General features: G+C 42.0%; 1 protein-coding gene across 1 annotated transcript in view; it reads left to right on the top strand.

The window, feature by feature from the left end:
* Positions 1-16,745, top strand: part of LOC124777846 (sialin-like) — a 148,540-nt gene that overhangs the window by 76,257 nt on the left and 55,538 nt on the right. The window contains exon 5 of the mRNA XM_047253379.1: positions 3,674-3,894. Within this exon, the coding sequence (XP_047109335.1) occupies positions 3,674-3,894 (221 nt within the window). The remainder of the gene's footprint in view (positions 1-3,673; positions 3,895-16,745) is intronic.

A 16,745-nucleotide genomic window follows, 5' to 3' on the forward strand; every position in this document is an offset into this window, starting at 1 on the left:
CTCGTCACAATACGCCAGTCACTACTCTTGATGAACTGTGGTATCGTGTTGAAGCTGCATGGGCAGCTGTACCTGTACACGCCATCCAAGCTCTGTTTGACGCAATGCCCAGGCGTATCAAGGCTGTTATACGGCCAGAAGTGGTTGTTCTGGGTACTGATTTCTCAGGATCCATGCACCCAAATTGCGTGAAAATGTAATCACATGTCAGTTCTAGTATAATATATTTTGTCCAATGAATACCCGTTTATCATCTGCATTTCTTCTTTGTGTAGCAATTTTAATGGCCAGCAGTGTACTTTAACGTGGTTTCGACACCGGCTATTGGTGTCTTTATCAGGTAATTCGAACAAATACATACAGTAACTGACCAATAGACTTACGAGCAAAAACCTCTCACCAAATAAAATACTTCGCAAGAAGATAATATTTAAAGCCATATTGAAATCATAGACTTTGGAACTGAAGTAAAATTGATAATCGTCAGTAAAATTATACCTGCAGGATGCAGCACACTACACTGCACGCCGCCAAACGGTGTAAGAGGAAACAGGCACTGGAGGTGGAATCAGGTGTGATTATGGTTCTATCAACAAACATTGCACAGTAATGGTGTACAGCGCTCGTTGCGACAACTGTGTTCACCGCCAGTGTGACTATGTTGAGAGATAAATATACATACATGAAGAATAAGGATGTAGAATGTTTATAATGCTTACTTTATTTAAAAAGCTTTAAGAGTTTTCACATAAGAAATTCGGAGGCATTACTTTTCACAACGTCCTCTTGCTATTGCCAGTCGATCTCGCTGCAGGGTCAGATCAAAGTCCAAAGTCCAAGTTAAGAATAAAAGTGTAACTCGTCAATAACTCTGCTAGTAGTCAACTCTTAGAGGACAACTAATATTTCCGCTTAGACACTTTTCGCTTTCCGAATTGAATATCAAGTGAATCTCGTTTCGAATGCGATACTTTACACGTGGAATATAAGCAATTGTTTGACACTACTGTAGAGTGTACAAGCCTACCTATCCTTGAAGCAGTCAGCGGCGCCAAATTTTGTAACGGACGTCCAGTGCCTTTCGTCACGTGCAGTCAGGTTAAAGCGGAACAAGGTAGTTTTCAAAGTGTGGGGATAATATTCTGTAGCCAGTTGGCAACGCCCATGCCCATAGTTAGAAAGCCAAATAGATCCCTTGGAATTTGTGGTGACTGTAAGTCTACCACTAACGCTTAACCAAATATCGATCTGTATCCAATTCCGCCGCCTTTGGAATTGTTGGCGGAACTGGTTAGGTGCCAGTATTTTACAAAGATTAAGAAACCATTCAACAGCCAGGATCGCATAAAATATTTCTTTTTTTAAGACAACTGGTTTCAACAGACCATGCTGTCATCTTCTGGTCTTAAAACTTTAGTTGTAAAGCATATTCATTTTACTCTGTTTCATGTTCTTCAAAGTCTTTTTTTTAATGATATGGCGTGGTATAATGTGCACATGGTTGAGAGTCACTGAAGTTTATTCCATGAGGTATGTGGTCTATATACACATTATATAAAAATGTATCACACCTCATTATATCTGATCCCAATGTGATTAGAATTTCCATGTTATGCTTTACATAACCGAAGATGGCAACATAGTTTACTGAAACTGGTAATCAAAATAAATGCTGTGCTACAGCGATTTTAGCTCTTTGAAGTTTTTACTTCAGATTGCATATTAATCTAAAGAGCGCCAATAGTTGAAGGAAATCTATGCTTCTTCCTCTTATACTCTTGATCCCTAAACGTATGTGGTTTCGTTTACATATAATGCACTGCTCTTGTCCAGAACACTTACAACAAATCTATAGCTTCAATTCAGCTTCTACACAATAAAATAAATTTTGTTACCCGTTCTGAAGTTGAAATTTTCCTTTCGTAGAGGTTTGTACGTTTCTCACAATCCTGGTCATTAAAAACACGGTTGGTGACTCATATAATCCCAGAGGATTCTTCTTAAATGGTCTACAGACCACAATGAATCAATAACCTTGCAATACTGTCATATAACAACTGTTGAAGCTTGCCCTTACCCAATCACTGATGATGTGACTGATGCACATGGACCAACTGATGAGGCAAAAGCTGTTAGGAGATGGTAGTCATAGTTGGAGATAGATGTTTACATGTAAAAGCGCAACTATGCAGATGCGTTTTCCACAGTTTTTCTATAGCAATTCAAATAAATGTCCAGTTGATTTCATCACGAGACAAAGCTAACTAGTTTCCTTTTCTTGAGGCAACGGACATTTGCTACATCTGTAATTATGCATTTCCTAAAAAAAGAAACAAACATCTAGAGTATTTTAGTGTCTGCTCTTATATAAACTGTGAATAATTGCATGTTGTTGTTGTGGTCTTAAGTCCTGAGACTGGTTTGATGCAGCTCTCCATGCTACTCTATCCTGTGCAAGCTTCTTCATCTCCCAGTACCTACTGCAACCTACATCCTTCTGAATCTGCTTAGTGTATTCATCTCTTGGTCTCCCCCTATGATTTTTACCCTCCACGCTGCCCTCCAATACTAAATTGGTGATCCCTTGATGCCTCATAACATGTCCTACCAACCGATCCCTTCTTCTGGTCAAGTTGTGCCACAAACTTCTCTTCTCCCCAATCCTATTCAATACTTCCTCATTAGTTATGTGATCTACCCATCTAATCTTCAGCATTCTTCTGTAGCACCACATTTCGAAAGCTTCTATTCTCTTCTTGTCCAAACTATTTACCGTCCATGTTTCACTTCCATACATGGCTACACTCCATACAAATACTTTCAGAAACGACTTCCTGACACTTAAATCAATACTCGATGTTAACAAATTTCTCTTCTTAAGAAAGGCTTTCCTTGCCATTGCCAGTCTACATTTTATATCCTCTCTACTTCGTCCATCATCAGTTATTTTGCTCCCCAAATAGCAAAACTCCTTTACTACTTTAAGTGTCTCATTTCCTAATCTAATACCCTCAGCATCACCCGACTTAACTCGACTACATTCCATTATCCTCGTTTTGCTTTTGTTGATGTTCATCTTATATCCTCCCTTCAAGACACCATCCATTCCGTTCAACTGCTCTTCCAAGTCCTTTGCTGTCTCTGCCAGAATTACAATGTCATCGGCGAACCTCAAAGTTTTTATTTCTTCTCCATGGATATTAATACCTACTCCAAATTTTTCTTTTGTTTCCTTCACTGCTTGCTCAATATACAGATTGAATAACATCGGGGAGAGGCTACAACCCTGTCTTACTCCCTTCCCAACCACTGCTTCCCTTTCATGTCCCTCAACTCTTATAACTGCCATCTGGTTTCTGTACAAGTTGTAAATAGCCTTTCGCTCCCTGTATTTTACCCCTGCCACCTTTAGAATTTGAAAGAGAGTATTCCAGTCAAATAATTGCATGAGCTTAACATTAGTCTACAGTAATGGCTATTAGAGGACGTAAATGGTTGCCTTATGCTCATTTTTCAAAATTTAACACTTTCGGTTTCATTCTCAGTGGGAAGAAAAACAACGCTGAGATTATAAGATAGATTTTCATTTGGCAAGAAAATTACAGTGTTGCTTGCCAGTGTTCGTGTCATTCGCTGATGAGCTGTCTTACTACCTGTTTCCTAAATTTTGCAGGTAGCTCTGTGGGTGCTGCACTGACGTTCCCTCTCTGTGGCTTGATCATACACTTTCTCAACTGGCAGGCTGTGTTTTATGTCACTGGTACGATTGGAATATTATGGTTTATAAGTTGGTGGTGGCTTGTGTATGATAATCCGGCGGATCATCCTAGAATTAGTGAATCAGAACTCGAACACATCCAAAATGCCATTGGAGACAGCATTTCCAAAAAGAAGGTGAGTATTACTGTAGAACAAAAATTACTATCAGGAAATAACATAGTACAGGCTTCTCTCATACGTCATTCCATAAATCCAATAGTGAAAGAGAGCCTTCAGAGATGTGTAATCAGCGAAATTATGTATTAATTGGCAGAAGTCGGTAATTTAGGCTACTTCTGTGAAGTACGCTGACAACCAATGTAGTTGAAGTTTGATGCAGTGATATTTGAAATTTTGTTGTACGCTTCTAAACTACCAGAGCACTACTCCACTTTGCCTAGTTCGATTGGAGGGAAGTAAATCACGCTTACTGTTAATACCAACGATCAGCTGAAGAAGTAGTGATTGCCATTTTTATACCTTCCTTGTAGATGTCAGGTTAAACATGAGACATAGGTGTCCAAAGAGGTCGTCTTGAACTTTTTGTAGTGCTGAAAATTATTGAATATTAGTTTGGTGGATAAATTCGTTGCGTTTTTGTATTGCATGTTCCGGTTGATATGGATTTATTTATCAACTTGCATTTTTTATTTGTAGTTCACTGTTGCTATTTGAGTTTACATATTGACATTTTGTCATTTGGAGATAGGGAATGGAGCTGTGAACGCTAGGAAACGGAGTGCCAAGTGGACAAATCAGAACATTTCTGTTTGAGTTCAGTGTAGGGTTGACGGCAGCGGAGGCAACTAGAGATATATGCGCCTTGTATGGGGATAATGCCATTGGACGGAGCACACCAAGAAAATAGTTTTGTCGTTTTAAGGACGACCGTCTTGACATTCCATGTTCAGAAATACCTTTGGGTTTTGATGAAGATCGCTTAAATAAATTTATCCACAATGATCATGTAAGTGTACTTGAGAACTGGTAGATACACTACTGGCCATTAAAATTGCTACACCCCAAAGGTGACGTGCTACAGACGCGAAATTTAACCCACAGGATGAAGATGCTGTGTTATGCAAATGATTAGCTTTTCAGAGTATTCACACAAGCCTGGCGCCAGTGGCGACACCTACAACGTGCTGACATGAGGAACGTTTCCAACCGATTTCTCATACACAAACAGCAGTTGACCGGCGTTGCCTGGTGAAACGTTGTTGCGATGCCTCGTGTAAGGAGCAGAAATGCGTACCATCATGTTCCCGACTTTGATAAAGGTCGGATTGTAGCCCATCGCGATTGCGGTTTATCGTATCGCGACATTGCTGCTCGCGTTGGTCGAGATCCAATGACTGTTAGCAGAATATGGTGTCGGTGGGTTCAGGAGGGTAATATGGAACGCCGTGCTGGGAACCAACGGCCTCATATCACTAGCAGTCAAGATGACAGGCATCTTATCCACATGGCTGTAACGGATCGTGCAGCCACGTATCGATCCTTGAGTCAACAGATGGGGACGTTTGCAAGACTACAACCATCTGCACGAACGGTTCGACGACGTTTGCTGCAGCACGGACTATCAGCTCGGAGACCATGGCTGCGGTTACCCTTGACGCTGCATCACAGACAGGAGCGCCTGCGATGGTGTACTCAACGACGAACCTGAGTGCACGAATGGCAAAATGTCATTTTTTCGGATGACTCCAGGTTCTGTTTACAGCATCATGATGGTCGCATCCGTGTTTGGCGACATCGCGGTGAACGCACATTGGATGCGTGTATTCGTCATCGCCATACTGGGGTATCACCCGGCGTGGTGGTATGGGTTGCCATTGCTTACACGTCTCGGTCACCTCTTGTTCGCATTGACGGCACTTTGAACAGTGGACGTTACATTTCAGATGTGTTACGACCCGTGGCTCTACCCTTCATTCGATCCCTGCGAAACCCTACATTTCAGCAGGATAATGCACGACCGCACGTTGCAGGACCTGCACAGGCCTTTCTGGATACAGAAAATGTTCGACTGCTGTCCTGGCCAGCACATTCTCCAGATCTCTCACCAATTGAAAACGTCTGGTCAATGGTGGACGAGCAACTGGCTCGTCACAATACGCCAGTCACTACTCTTGATGAACTGTGGTATCGTGTTGAAGTTGCATGGGCAGCTGTACCTGTACACGCCATCCAAGCTCTGTTTGACTCAATGCCCAGGCGTATCGGAGCCGTTATTACGGCCAGAGGTGGTTGTTCTCAGGATCTATGCACCCAAATTGCGTGAAATGTTATCACATGTCAGTTCTAGTATAATATATTTGTCCAATGAATAGCCGTTTATCATCTGCATTTCTTCTTTGTGTAGCAATTTTAATGGCCAGTAGTGTATGATGGACAGTGATCATTCCATCATCGTGAAAGATTTGCATGCAGTGGGGAAGGATAAGGAATTGGATGTTTGTCCCTACGTGCATCTCTGCTTGCTCGTCATCACTTGGTACTTGACCAACACCGACCTTTCCAATCCTGTATCGTTACTGGTGACGAGAAATGGTGTCTTTATGCTAACATAAGGAAAGGAAATGAATGGTTCAGCCCAAACAAAGCAGCAACTTGCGACCGAACCGCCGAATCTTTCCATCAGTAAATGGGGTATGTTCTCAACTGACTTGGTTGTTTTAACCCCTCCACTGACAGAATGACCCGCTTCCTACTTCCGTATGTATAAAGCCAATACGGACTTGTAGCTGTCACGCCTTTGCGCTTACTGCTACGTATTTTAACCGTAAATAGCTCAGCCCTAATGGTAAGAGGTAGTAGTGAATTCACGTTATTAATCTTTGAAGACAGCACAGCTGCCACAAGCTCAGCTCACTTTTACTCCACTCCTAACCTCGCCATTGCACCACATTAATTAGGTGCTGCATGGACCTTGCTAAATTCACTTGCGTATACATTTTTGACCGTTACTCGCCAGTATTTACCTATTGGATTAGTACACTCCTAACCGGACTATTTCCCAAAGAGCTGTGATGATTGAACGGGTTCGATCCACGGCCTACAGTGCCCTACAGTTCACACGGTAACACTGCCTACCTGACTCACTTAACTTGGTAGTGAGCTTATGTATCCAATCACCACTGCTAGCAGCAGTGGGTAATCCTATCAGCACGACGAGAGCAGCAGACTTACCGTCGAATCCTCCTGAAAATACTACGGTCGCCAGCTCTGAAGGAGCAGAAGAATAAATCAGTTTTTTGGCTCGTTTCAAAGTGAAACGGCTTGAGTTGAATTTAAACTTAATTCTGAATATTACTATTTCTGATCATTCTAGGTGATTCTACAAAGCAAATACTCTCTCAATTTCTGTGAGTTGGCTTGGTAATTACCACCAAGACAACTTATGCAACTTAGGTTAACAAAATTCTATCCTTCAACTTATTTAATGATTTTGCATATTACTCTTTGGACAATTGATATAGAATTAGTTAAGTGACTTTACTTGAAAGTTTACTCAGAAAATTTAAGTAACTATAAATAGGCGACTCATTCTGGTGTGACCATTGCTCTTTTCAACATTCTTATACGCTAAAGTATTCTACAACCAAAAGAATTGTAAATGAAAGAGGCGATGGTGGCCTCAGTCTGATTTCACTACACTATATTTGAGGTTACTACACTTTACAATGAACAACATGCGTCGTAATTTTACTCATTACTATATTCTGTCCTCTGCACTTGCATAAAAGAAAACTGATATTCTCCTTTTACATGTATACAAAGTTCGACTTAACAATTGCAAGCAGTCTTGCCTTGGGTAGACGTGTCGGTGCTGGTGGTGAGATGCATGTGGCTAACGCAGCTCTTCACGCCTCATGCCCTTAATGGCGGCTGGAACTACGAGCTGTAGCACTCGTATAAGCTACTGCACGTCCGCCATAAAATCTGGGCGCAGGAACTCTTACAATCAGCACCAGTGGCATAGAGACGGCTTCGACAACCATTCGTCGCGTTCTACTCCACAAACGGCGACGATGTTCGCCTCTTCGCTGTTGCACAATCACTTTTGCGTGAGCACAGTTACGCACGTCCGATCACGTCAACACTCCCCAGGCCATTCCATTGTTCCGTCCCTGTGTCTCCAGCTACCTCTAGCTACGCTCGTATCACCAAGAGTGGGGGCGTTCCCCTACCACCTTTTCACCGAAATCATTTAGTATTTAAGAATATTTATATTTATTACCCTGGAGTTCATACCAGTCATAATAATTTACTACTAGCGCTTTATAACATTAAATCATACAGTAATAACTTATAATTACCAAGAAAAAGAATACATTTGACTCCGAGAGCTTAGTGCATTGTCTGAGAGGCAGCGCTAATTCCCAGTTTCGCCAATAGATGGCATCAGGGTGCACTCCTTGGCAGTCTCACACCAGCGCGCCCGTTTCCGACGCGTGGGCTCCAAATTACTGTCAGCCCACCATCATTTCAGTTCCGTTACAAACTCCCAATACTATGACTTACACACATCGACGAAAGGTAGTGTTACGCATCTGGTGAAACAGCGACGGTGTGGTGTATTACAGATTGCTTCCCCGAGTTGTAACCATCGTTGCTGACATTTATTACTAGCAACTGAGACGTCTTGCAGACGCAGTCCAAGAACAACGACCAGGAAGGCCGCGCGGAGTGATGCTACTCCACAACGTCCGCCCGCATTCTGCTAAACTAGCAAAAAATGCTACACGGGAGCTGGGATGGGAAGTCATTCCACGCCCAACTTTTTCCCCGATCTTGCGCTCTCAGGTTTATATATTTTCCTCTCTCTTACGAACAACCATCAGAAAATTTCCCGTTTCGGATGAAAATGTGCTCCGAACCTGGCCCGAGAAGTTTTTCGCGTCTAAACCACGTGAGTTCTACAGTCGCCGCTTAATCAAAAAGTTACTCCAGAGTTCGCAGACTGTTTTAAATAGTGACGGATAATATATTAGTCATGACTAAAGTCTGTGTTACGTGTAAATTATGTGTTTATTAAACTTGTGGAAAAACCATATAATCTTACGCACCAAACCATTATATGGATACTAGAAAAGTAGCGGTCTAATTCTTCTGGAATCTGCAAATTACCAAACGAATCACAGTAATAAACTCTATTTTGGATTGTTCTTCTAACATACGACGCCCAGAGAGTTTCAGGTCCTCTCTCAATGTCAACATGAACACTCAATGAAGCCTTGCGATGGTGAACATTTTGACGAATCTGAGCCGATCGACATTTGTAAGTGGTCTGTTGGTCAGTATAGCTATTAGTTTTTTAATGAACAATCCAAAACCTTTCTGTTCAGTTTTAAATATAGTCCTTTCTCAGTATCCGCAGATACCACAAATTATTTTCCGTTTATGTAGCTGCTGTGACGTGTTTACCGCATCTTTTCACTGTTCTGGTGAAAGCTGCCACGCTTCCGGCTAGGGAAGCAACCACTGAAAGCCAGTCAAGGCTGGAATTAAGAACTGGAGGATTCCATCTGATGTACTCGGCAGTTTTAATCAGTTTTCCTTTTGAGGTTCTTTTAGCTGCAGCCAGTGATAACTGAATACTTTTTTTAAACACCCTGACTTGCCTTCTTTCTTCTGATCCTTGTTCTTCAGCAGGTGATGAGCGGCATTCATAACTCGACTGAAATTTAACCCCACACCCAATTTAAGTTTTGCGCACATAGCTTTATCTATAAAAAGCGAGGAGATTTGCTAAGCGATACCGATATTCCTTCTTGAATGTATTTCCTTGGCTCAGATATTCTATCTGCAGCATGACGTTCTGGGAGATACTTATTTCCTGCACATCTGATTCAGTGACAGCTGCAGGTCTCGTATAAAAGACTGATACCCTTGCCGTCACTTGCAAGACGCTTCTCAAACTTAATTTCAGGTCCACAGTAGTTGTATGTGGGGATATGAAGTTCCATTGGCAGGTTATCGAAAATACCACTACTTCGGCTGACGTGCTTCCTATCATGCCTGTGCCGGCCTTGGTGGCCGAGCCGTTCTAGGCGCTCCAGTCCGGAACCGCGCGACTGCTACGATCGCAAGTTCGAATCCTGCCTCGGGCATGGATGTGAGTGAGTCCTTAGGTTAGTTAAATTTCAGTAGTTCTAAGTTCTAGGGGACTGATGACCTCAGATGTTAAGTCCCATAGTGCTCAGAGCCATTTTTTTTATCATGCCTGTTATGCAGCTGCGGTATTTGAGATTTCCGCACCTTACGATATTGCAAAGCAGTGTAGTGCACCGAACTGTTATGCAGTGAAGAGAATCCTAACCTCTTAACAAGAGCTTTTTTCCGCCATCGCCTTAAGACATGTTCTACGAGTAAGACATGTCGTTCACTGGCTCTCACTTCTGTGTAAAAGCTACCAGCAATTTCACTCCTGCTGCTATCATTTAAGATGTAAGTTCTGTCACTTTTGCGTTGCATCTTGGAATCTCTCTTGAGCAGTTTTAGAGATACGATTTCTCAAACGCTGTCTTGTGCACAACTACCAACATAAATTCCTTTTTGTGTGGATCTATAGTTTTGATGCGATTGTAAACGGTATTTGGAAGCTTGTTATCATGCACATCATTTGGTTTGGTTTTTATTGTACTGTGGATTGTACAGTTGCCCATGTTAATAATTTGCGGGCGGACAGATGTCCGTTTGGAAGAACTACAAAGATTAAGACAGAACTATACATACCATTTTGTTGTTCCCATCAAATGCTCCACAATACATGCTTTCACCTGAGAGAATGTCGATAAGTGATGTATTCCATACCGTTCCATTACCACATCGAAATATCTATTATAGAACTCATCACCATGATAAATTTGTAGATTTTGTGGGAGGCAGTTGTTTCTCATCTATAATAGTTGTTGAAACACAGGTGCAAGAGCCTTTCCCATCTTTGTTCTCACAGGCAGAATCTAAGAAAATTGCGAGAGTGCGTCAATATTTGAAACATTTATTCTCCTGTGAATATTGTCTCATATTTACGAGATTTGCCTGCCATAAGTCATCCAAATCTCGAAATATAACCTGCCTATGTGCGACGTCTTGTACTCTGGTTTACGGAGTTCTTGAAAATCTGTCTCGATTATTATGCAGTACAACGTATTTCTCTAAGCTCTGAAACTATAGAAATGATTTCATTCAAATGTAGTGTATTCTCAGCTGCAGACAGCGCTGTGAGCAGCCGTAATTGTTCAACAATTTCGTTGAGATCATTGTAATAGATGAATTGAGGGAGGGGCTGTTGTTAATTTTTTTGCCCTAAATGTTGATAACGACACTGTCACGCATGTCTGCTAACACAGGTTCTATAATATTTTTGTATAGGGTCCGGAAAGAACATCTCCCGTATTTCAAAAAGTAATTACGAATAAACAAACGAAGATACAGAGAAAATGCTTTTATTTCTGAAAAACAAATGTATGCAATTTTACATCAGCTGGTTTTTTAAATTATATCCGGTAAGCAGCGTCCTCCACTGTTGACACACTGAAGAAGCCTTTCCCGGAAGTTGTCTATAGTTCATCGTGGAATTGCCAGTGGAATGGCAGCCACTTCCTGGGTGATTGCCTGCTCAAGCGCTTGCATAGTTGTGGGGCAATGTTTGTACACTTGAACCTTGTAGTGCCCCAAAGAAAAAAATTACAAGATGATAAATCGGGAAACTTTGGGTGCCAGGCAATGTCTCCTCGAGAAGAGCCATCTAGAAAACAACTCTTTCATTTCTACATCTACATCTACATTTATACTCCGCAAGCCACCCAACGGTGTGTGGCGGAGGGCACTTTACGTGCCACTGTCATTACCTCCCTTTCCTGTTCCAGTCGCGTATGGTTCGCGGGAAGAACGACTGCCGGAAAGCCTCCGTGCGCGCTCGAATCTCTCTAATTTTACATTCGTGATCTCCTCGGGAGGTATAAGTAGGGGGAAGCAATATATTCGATACCTCATCCAGAGACGCACCTCTCGAAACCTGGACAGCAAGCTACACCGCGATGCAGAGCGCCTCTCTTGCAGAGTCTGCCGCTTGAGTTTGCTAATCATCTCCGTAACGCTATCACGCTTACCAAATAACCCTGTGACGAAACGCGCCGCTCTTCTTTGGATCTTCTCTATCTCCACCGTCAAGCCGACCTGATACGGATCCCACACTGATGAGCAATACTCAAGTATAGGTCGAACGAGTGTTTTGTAAGCCACCCCCTTTGTTGATGAACTACATTTTCTAGGGACTCTCCCAATGAATCTCAACCTGGTACCCGCCTTACAAACAATTAATTTTATATGATCATTCCACTTCAAATCGTTCCGCAGGCATACTCCCAGATATTTTACAGAAGTAACTGCTACCAGTGTTTGTTCCGCTATCATATAATCATACAATAAAGGATCCTTCTTTCTATGTATTCGCAATACGTTACATTTGTCTATGTTAAGGGTCAGTTGCCACTCCCTGCACCAAGTGCCTATCCGCTGCAGATCTTGCTGCATATCACTACAATTTTCTAATGCTGCAACTTCTCTGTATATTACAGCATCATCCGCGAAAAGCCGCATGGAACTTCCCACACTATCTACTAGGCCATTTATATATATTGTGAAAAGCAATGGTCCCATAACACTCCCCTGTGGCACGCCAGAGGTTACTTTAACGTCTGTAGACGTCTGTCCATTGAGAACAACATGCTGTGTTCTGTTTGCTAAAAACTCTTCAATCGAGCCACACAGCTGGTCTTATATTCCGTAGGCTCTTACTTTGTTTATCAGGCGACAGTGCGGAACTGTCCGGAAGTCAAGGAAAATAGCATCTACCTGGGAGCTTGTATCTAACATTTTCTGGGTCTCATGAACAAATAAAGCGAGTTGGGTCTCACACGATCGCTGTTTCCGGAGTCCATGTTGATTCCTACAGATTAGATTCTGGGTTTCCAGAAACGACATGATACGTGAACAAAAAACATGTTCTAAAATTCTACAACAGATCGACGTCAGAGATATAGGTCTATAGTTTTGCGCATCTGCTCGACGACCCTTCTTGAAGACTGGGACTACCTGTGCTCTTTTCCACTCATTTGGAACCTTCCGTTCCTCTAGAGGCTTGCGGTACAAGGTTGTTAGAAGGGGGGCAAGTTCTTTCGCGTACTCTGTGTAGAATCGAATTGGTATCACGTCAGGTCCAGTGGACTTTCCTCTGTTGAGTGATTCCAGTTGCTTTTCTGTTCCTTGGACACTTATTTAGATGTCAACCATTTTTTAGTTCTTGCAAGGATTTAGAGATGGCACTGCAGTGCGGTCTTCCTCTGTGAAACAGCTTTGAAAAAAGGTGTTTAATATTGCAGCTTTATGCGTGTCATCCTCTGTTTCAATGCCATCATCATCCCAGAGTGTCTGGATATGCTGTTTCGATCCACTTATTGATTAACGTAACACCAGAACTTCCTAGGATTTTCTGTCAAGTCGGTACATAGAATTTTACTTTCGAATTCACTGAACGCTTCACCCATAGCCCTCCTTACGCTAACTTTGACATCGTTTAGCTTCCGTTTGTCTGAGAGGTTTTGGCTGCGTTTAAACTTGGAGTAAAGCTCTCTTTGATTTCGCAGTAGTTTCCTAACTTTGTTGTTGAACCACGGTGGGTTTTTCCCGTCCCTCACAGTTTTACTCGGCACGTACCTGTCTTAAACGCATTTTACGATTGCCTTGAACTTTTTCCATAAACACTCAACATTGTCAGAGCCGGAAGAGAAATTTTCGTTTTGATGTGTTAGGTAGTCTGAAATCTGCGTTCTATTACTCTTGCTAAACAGATAAACCTCCCTCCCTTTTTTATATTCCTATTTACTTCCATATTCAGGGATGCTGCAACGGCCTTATGATCACTGATTCCCTGTTCTGCGCTTACAGAGTCGAAAAGTTCGGATCTGTTTGTTATCAGTAGGTCCAAGATGTTATCTTCACGAGTCGGTTCTCTGTTTAATTGCTCGAGGTAATTTTCGGATAGTGCACCCAGTATAATGTCACTCGATGCTCTGTCCCTACCACCCGTCCTAAACATCTGATTGTCCCAGTTTATATCTGGTAAATTGAAATCTCCACCTAAGACTATAACATGCTGAGAAAATTTATGTGAAATGTATTCCAGATTTTCTCTCAGTTGTCCTGCCACTAACGCTGCAGAGTCGGGAGGTCAGTAAAAGGAGCCAATTATTAATTGATTAATTTCTAGATTTGCATGTGAAGATCTCAGTGCAGGATTCTTCTTACACTCGCATCAGACAATCCCATGGCAGCTGCATGTTTAAGTGGTGAACGCTTTGGAGATTGCTGGGCAGACACTCTCATTCTCACCACATTTTCACTCTATGTTACAGGTCGTCCAGTAAATTATATTTTCAGTGCAGATCCTGATGCTCTAAATTCATACCCAAACATGAATAGTTTTTCTATCAGGAACATAATCATGTCAGTCACGTTCGAACCGAATGCCAAATACTCGCTATTAATCACGGAACCACCATTACGAATATACTCCACAGCAAAAGCACGATGCTCACCTAGGCAAGCAACCAAGCCATTGAGCCTACCGAAAAAAGCAGATACTCGTATACCGCTATTGATCGATACCCACTCCAAATCAGTATCCCCACAAAAGCCCACACGGTGGCGTTCCAAGCACGGGAGGTCTTTTCCCCGAACCCTGTATTTTGAGCTGTTGGTTCAGTTTGCTCCTTTTCATTGGTTTTCTTACAAGCCACCATCGTATGTAATATATCACCATAGTCTTCAATATCATTCAGTAGTTTAGTTTTGCAGTTTTTAAGAATATTGGTTTCTGTAAACCAGGTGTTTTTTCGAATTCTCTGAAACCAATCCATATTGCATTCTTTGTCAAACTTACAGGCTGATTACCCAGAATATATGGTTTTTGCTTGCTTATTCTGTAAGTACTATCTATCCGACCACTCCCTGTAACGTTCAATGAAATCACCAATAGCATCTTCTTTCTTCTCTTCTTTAACCTTCGAGAGTAATTTGAGAGATTCTCTGACAGGCATAAACGTGTCTTTGAGTGATTGGTCTCTTTCCAAATATTGTAACTCCGGCAATTGCAGCTTCTCTCAGATTGACTTATGTGCTTCAACGAGTTAATGTTTTGGTGACATGTTGTTCCATACTAAGAAAATTTTGGAATAGTATACAACTTATGTACACTTCCATTTGCCTTTTTTGAATTATATCTACCTGTGCAATTAACTCGCTTGTGCTCTTTCTTGTTACATCAACTCTTGCAGTTAACTCGTTGATTAAACTCAGAGTGGTATTAGAATAAGTCTTTAAGTCCTTGATACTTTTGATGAGTGCTTCAAATCTAGTACTATGATGTTTAACACTGTCGTTGAGCGTCTGAATTTTCACATCAACCTGACTGTGGGTGCATGATATGGCGAAATTGTCCGTACCATGAAGTATAATGACGTAACTACCCTGTTGTTTCACTATATACACACACGCCATCCTCTTTTAAAAACATCTGCAAGTTCCGGGCTTCATACAACTGGTTCATTTTATCGATAACTACAAAGCTATGCTGTGAATGATCCTAGCAATCTCTACAGAAAGTTGTAATTTCATTGAATGTCATGTCAGTTTGTAATGTACCGCCGGCCGAAGTGGCCGAGCGGTTCTAGTTGCTACAGTCTGGAACCGCGCGACTGCTACGGTCACAGGTTCGAATCCTGCCTCGGGCATGGATGTGTGTGATGTCCTTAGGTTAGTTAGGTTTAATATATCAACACTTTTATGCCAGCCAAAACAAGACTATTTGCGTATTTTATCCAGATTTTCCACTACGACATCGTCAAATATGAACACTGTATATACTATTTCAGGTGGTGGGATGTCATAACTTTGTCCTTGGATGTAAGTCATGTGTGTAATACAATGAATACCTGAAGGTATTTCCTCAAGCAGAAATACTTGGGTTCAAACAATGTTTTCCTGAAGCGAACACCATCTGGATGCATTAGCATGGAAATGACGACATTCGCTTTCCCAGAAGCCAATGGACCAACACTAATCGATCTGACACTATTGGGCAGTCATGCCCTATTCTTGTTTTTCACTTTTCAAACGTATTCACAGACCAATCAGTGAAGTCCATCTGAAGAGGATGCTTTGTTCATCCATTCATGTGGAAACTATATGAGTACACTATCAAACAGGGTTTTTTTTAGGATAAAAGAAGAACACAGATATCACACATGTGCTTCATTTCTTTTAAAGGTAGCTGGAGATATACACCACAGTCAAATGAAATCGCAATTCATGCCTGCATCAAATATTGATCTTGTGATCAACTAGTATCACTGTAAGTGTTGTATATAAACAAGTCTGTAGTCTGAGCCATGTGTGGCTTGCGCTCTTGCCGTTCATAACTTGACACCGTGTAATAGAGGTAGTGGTGTCTCGATTCCTTCTTGTGTTAATGGTGCCACTGAGTTGCTAGTATTGTTCGACCATGAGTGGCAGCAGCAGCAATTACCGATAGCCAGTACTGTGGTACTATCTTTGGTGCCACGGTTAGTATTCCGAGTCGTCATGTGTGTCACGCAGTTTGGCTTCGGACAGAGCAGCGAGGAGGTCCGCAGTGTGAGGGCAGACCGGGACAACTGGTGAGCCCGCAGGCACTGTCGGATTGAGGGGCTGTAGTCGACTCCCGAACCCAGGACATTTGAAGTTGAGTGAACCATGTCCAGTACTGAAACCTCCACTGTTTGAGATCTTGCTGTTGTTTGCATGCTGCTGCTCCCAGGGTCGGTGAGATCAGCTGCAACAAGTGGAGTCTGTCAGGTTGACCGAAGCTATTAGCCGCCTTCTATCCCTTGATGTTAGTTTGCATTATTATTATTCTTCTTAGTGAAGTGCAACCAGAG

This window comes from Schistocerca piceifrons, chromosome 2, assembly GCF_021461385.2.
Source record: "Schistocerca piceifrons isolate TAMUIC-IGC-003096 chromosome 2, iqSchPice1.1, whole genome shotgun sequence".
Lineage (NCBI taxonomy): Eukaryota > Metazoa > Arthropoda > Insecta > Orthoptera > Acrididae > Schistocerca > Schistocerca piceifrons.